The sequence below is a fragment of the Marmota marmota genome, unplaced genomic scaffold (genome assembly GCF_001458135.2).
Source record: "Marmota marmota marmota unplaced genomic scaffold, marMar, whole genome shotgun sequence".
Lineage (NCBI taxonomy): Eukaryota > Metazoa > Chordata > Mammalia > Rodentia > Sciuridae > Marmota > Marmota marmota.
Window position 1 is genome coordinate 1 of NW_026006009.1, and position 5,509 is coordinate 5,509.

General features: G+C 44.9%; 1 gene segment (V, D, J or C); it reads right to left on the minus strand.

Annotated features, from left to right (window-relative positions):
* Window positions 1-1,215: 1,215 nt before the first annotated feature.
* On the minus strand, window positions 1,216-1,990 carry LOC107134413. The segment is given in 2 exon segments: window positions 1,216-1,503; window positions 1,863-1,990. Coding segments are annotated over 2 exon segments (330 nt in total).
* Between the last annotated feature and the right edge of the window lie 3,519 nt (window positions 1,991-5,509).

A 5,509-nucleotide genomic window follows, 5' to 3' on the forward strand; every position in this document is an offset into this window, starting at 1 on the left:
ACCTCCACAGTTGTGTTTGCTATGGTTCCCTAATGGCTTCTCTCAAGCTGATGGGGACAGAAGCTTCTGGCTATGTCCCTGGGTCTGGCCTAGGCAGGACCTGACACTGAATAGAAGGGGGACTCTGGGATTGCACAGGGGAAGCCTTGGAGCAGGGGACAGAGGGAGAGGAGATGGTGGATGAAAGGCAGGCATGATGGGGAGGGGTGCTGCAGCAGGACAGAGGATCCTAAAGACACTGTTGGGAAGGAACTAGAGGAGGGATGGCCAGGTATTCCTCTCTGCTAGATCTCAGAGTAGCCCAGGTAGTCAAGGACATTTCCTCTAGCTGGAACCCTCCCAAGGACACCACTAGGGAACTCTCATGTGTTCATTTCTACCCCAGTGGTGACAAGTCCTACAGAACAGGGATGGTAGACCCAACACCTCTGTACTCTGTACATGGAGACATGTATGCCTATTTTTCTGTGAGAATTTCACATGCTCTCCTCTCTAGTGGTCACTTTCATCTTGCAGAGAAAGTTTGATAAGGCTGAGGACTGAAGTCATCAGTGTCAGTTTCACTGTTGGATCCAGGACACTTGTAGTCAGGAGAATGAGAGATTAAACTGTAATTTTTTGCTTTGGGACATTCCTGAAAACTGATTTCTCAGGTTAAAAAAATGGATTCACTGAATAACTAGTTCTTGCCTGAAAAAAACAGCTACCTTGTCAAATAGAGGTTTACCAATCAACACCCACAGCAAAATCCCCCAAGCCTAGTGCATACCAACCCTCCCCAGTACAACACTGGTTACATGAATACTCATCAAAATTATTCTTGACAAATCTGCCTTAAAACTCCCCAGGACACTTTTTTTCAATACTAGAACCATGCCCTGTTCTTCCCCTAGTTAACCATAAATAAGACCCTGCCACAGTGAAATTCTACTTAATACTAACATGCAGTTTTGTATGACTGATGACTTGCTGTGGCTTTTGGGCCTGGCAGATCAAGTTGATAAGAATGAGTTGATCAAGTTCCGATGGAATCAACTGATCCTGGGGAGGTACAGGAGCCTTCCCCTCATCTCTTAGGACTATCTAGACAGAGATGGGAGGAGACTTCCTCCACAGCATGTGGCATGCTCTCTGCTGTCAGGCTTATCAGAACCAGCAGGAAGGGCCTTTGGTGCCCTGCTGGTGGCAGGTTTTTGTCTCACTTCCCTGTCTGCCTGTGTCACTGCACCTGACAGTAATAGTCAGCCTCGTCTCCAGCTTGGACCCCACTGATGGTCAGGGTGGCTGTGTTCCCAGATTTGGAGCCAGAGAATCTGTCAGGGATCCCTGAGGGCCGGTTGCTAGTACCATAGATGACAAGCAGCGGGGACTGTGCTGGCTTCTGCTGGTACCAGTGCACATATTTACTACCAATGTTGTTTCCTCCACAGGTGATTCTGGCCGTCTGTCCTGGGGTCACCGATACTGATGATGGCTGAGTCAGGACATAAGAGGCCACAGAACCTATAAGGAAATAAAAGAAGAGAGGGGACTAATGGTGACAAACACTTCCCATGAGATGCCCAGTTTTCCCCTAGCCTGAAAGAACTTCAGGAAATATGTACAACAAAGTGAATCCTCTGGCATCAAAATCAGTCACAGTGGCCCATGAGCCTGACTGAGGAATGGAGATTTGAATCCATGAGCAAGCCCAACCCCTTTCCTCAAAGCCAGAGAGTATAGTGTTGGAATTTCAACCCAAAGTCTCATCCTGCAGCAGATCCTGAGCATCCAGACAGAGCTCTGCTGAGCTCAGAATTAAGGCCAGGTTAGTTATACAGGAGCCTTGGGCTGGGGTATATGTTGGGGCCTGGGGGCAGCACCTGTGTAATGAGCCAGGAGGCTGATAAGAAGGGCCTTCCAAGTCATGGTGACTGTGGCTGCTTCTTGAGTCCTAGGCTGGTCTGTGTTCCCTCAAGGCCTCTTTATTCCCTTGTTGGGGACAGCTGCCTGTTATGCAAATCAGCCTAGGTCAGGGCTGCCACTGGAGGAAGCTATGTGGTGTCCAGAGAAGGGCTCATCCCCAGGGAGCCAAAGAGTGGGAGGGGCATCACTGAAGAACTATGCTCAGCTCACAGAATGCTCCTTTACTTTCTAGTCCCAACTTTTTGGCCATGTCTCCATCCCAGGCTATTTTCTATCCAGGAATCTGGGCTGACCTTGTTATATAAAGATGAGTCTGTCTTTGTCATTAGAACAAACTATAAGGTTGACTATAAGAGGTTTCCTCAGCTATGGGATTCTGTCCCAGATACATCCTCTAAAGCTATGTGGGTCAATCAAATTCTTCCATAAATGTACCTGGTATCTTAAAGGTCCAGTGAGGTACAATATCTCTCTGTCCTTGGTGTGAAGGCCTAAGGCAGATCTTGGGTTCTCAGGCTCACATGACCTAATGACTGTAGGTGGGTTCTCTACCTCCCCTACAATACTAACAGTTACAGAGCTTCAGCATGAATGGTGGCCTGAGGAATACTAGACCTCTGCCGTATCAACAGGGACATTCTACAAAGAGAAGGGATTTCTGGGAGACACAGACATCAATGAACATAAACATCAATGTTATTCCCCATACTGGAGAAAAATCCAGCATTTCCTCCAGGTCTCATGTCATGGTCACTAATCCTCCTGCATGTGAAATCTCCCTTCCAGGGTGAGATCTGGTGTTTGGGTAAGGAAAGGAGGTGTCAAGAAAAGCAGGAAGATTTACTGTGCAAACATCTAAAATAGGAAAAGTCTGGAAGAGTTGGTATGAGAGAAATGAAGACCAAAAAAATTGTATTTGCTTCAAAGATGATATTGTAGAAATATGACACCTTTTCCTCTAGATCTCAGGTTGTGGTTACTACTAACCCTCTTGCACTTTTGAATCCTGAAGCCCAGGCCCAGCCCAAGCCTAGGGAGCTTTGTCAGGTGATTCTCAACTGCCCCCTAGTGGCCACTCTACACTAGTTGCTGCATATCATGGCATTCTTGGTCCAGGTGCAGATTCAGAACTTGCCTCTCAGGCCCAGGTTTTCTTGATCTTTGGCAAAGGGAGGAAATTCATCTTCTTCCTATGGATGTTACTGGTTTTAGGATCAGGAAGGGGAGGCTCACATTACACAGGAAAATATGAACAGGTGCATTAGGTAGAGGAAGGTTAAAACCCACCTGAGTTATCACTGCATATTTTTTAGGGTGGTGAGTGGTCAAAGGAAGTGGTTCCAGGTCCTGGTGCTGGGTAACACTGGACTCAGGAACTGGCTCTTCTTAGTGTCAGCTGCAGGTGCAGAGTCAATATGAGTGAGTTGTGAGAAGCACAGACACAGACAGGAGCCCCTTCACACCAATGTCTATTCAGACCCACTGTGGTCTCCACCTACTTCCATGCTGGGAATTCAGCAGGAACATGATGCATCCTTTGCTCTAGGAGTTTCTACCTTCTGGCTTTGCTTTGGATACACCTAGTGTTCAGTTTAATAGTCTGTCCTACCCACCAGAGCCTGTGCTTAGTCTCCTCTCTTTCTTGAAAATCCAGACACTTTTTCCAAAATAAACATCCAGCATTGACCATGTAGTACAATACACAACCATGACATGGAACACTCAGTTGACCAGAGGTCCATGTCAATGCAAGCCTGGACTTGTGAGGGAGAGAAATATGTTGGTCATTGCATCATTTTGCTCCTTAAATTCAGGTGTGATTGCTGGAGCTGCAAGAGCCATCTAGGGTCTTTAGTCAACAACAAAAATGGAAGGCTAATTTGGTAAGGACAGTGGAAGAGAAGCTGGAAAAGTCCCCAGGTCCCACAATGAAAAAGTGAGTAAGGAAGCCAGAAAACATAATGACATAGTTGCTTTGTTTTCTTTTTTCATAAGTATTTGTTTCTAAGTGCTTTGCTTTTGTAAAAGAAGAAATTAGGCTCCATGTGCTCATGAGTCTGTTTTAATTCATGTATTCTTGCATTTTAAAAAAAAATCTACAACCCACTAGGGAAATAATTAACAAAAATAAATCAATTAACTAAAACTATGCTGGTGAAAAAAACATTCAGTGGTAATGATACACAGGTAATTAATACACTGATTAGAGAGAGTGACAGGCAGGCTGGGATATAACCTGAGGCTGGGACTCCCCTGCAGATGTATCACTGGAGCTGTTCTCGGGACTGGTGAGAAATCACAGCACATGTGTGGGGACAGCAGAATCCATGAAGTGGGGGAGGAGTCTGGGTGTGTGATGATGGGAGAAGAAAGTGGCAATGTGAGGAGACCAGGACTGCAACCTATTTAGTTCAAGATACTATTATCTCCTAAGGAGAATTTTCATGTCAGGGCAAATGCACAGTCAGAATTGTTGATGGTAAAATTTCCAAGTAACAAACTCAGTTCAATGGCATCTTTGTAGCATATTATGAATCTCAAGTCCAGGGAGAGATGAGACACAGTGGGTTCCTATAATCACAGCCCTGCTTCCATGGGACTTGACATACCCAGAGGGTGGTTGCTGGTTCCTCCCCTCTACCCTGTACCTACCATACAGCCAGGTGGGAACTTAGGCTACAGCCTGTGCCTCCTGACCTGGGAGAGGTGTTGAGTGTCTCCTAGTGTCTGATGAGTGACACAGCAGTGTTTTCCTTGACAAGCCACAGATTCCTTGGCCTGCAAGCATGGAATATTGAAAGTATACTTCATAGGGAGGGAAAAAAAGGGGGGGCTGAGAAATGGAGTGACAATTCCTATGTCACTCAGGGAGGAAATGAGAGAAACAAAAGCATCTAGACTCCCAATAATTACCTTCCCTGGATATACAAGGGTCATCCTGGGCAAATCCCCCTCATTTTCTCATCCAGGGATTTGTCCAGCTAGATTCTGATCTATTTCAATGAGCATATCTCCTTGGTGTGTGGAAATATCCTCAGTCAAAATATTTGGATACTGAAGCTTCATCCTCTGATTAATCGGCTGCATGTAGGGGCTGATGCTACCCCTCACACGAGCCTGGACAGATTATTGGAAGTGTGTCCAGCTCCCTGCACCATTCCCAAAGACCAAATATCCAGATTAGAAGCAACTACAACAGTCATTTCATGGATATTTACCCAAACATTTCCCTGAATTATCACTATTGTCAACTCAGGGTCTATTCGAATTAAAGGTAAATTTAATAATCAGTAGTAGTTTGTGCAGTAAATTATTTGTAGTTTGTTTTCTTTCTCCTTTGTCGTCCAGCATTTCTACAAATAAGACATCAGTTCATATGCAAGTCTGGAAGATGTTTGTAGATACTTTTTATTTTGCTTTTTTTAAATGTCCATAATGGCTTATCTATGTGATCTGAAAGACCTGGGGTAACTTTTAAAACCATTTGTCCTAATAAAGAATCCATTGTGGATATAATATTATTAGGAGTTTCCTTTCATATATAGGACAAATCTAAATATGGCTTTGCAAATATCATGGTCATATACCTGTTCTACTTTATGAC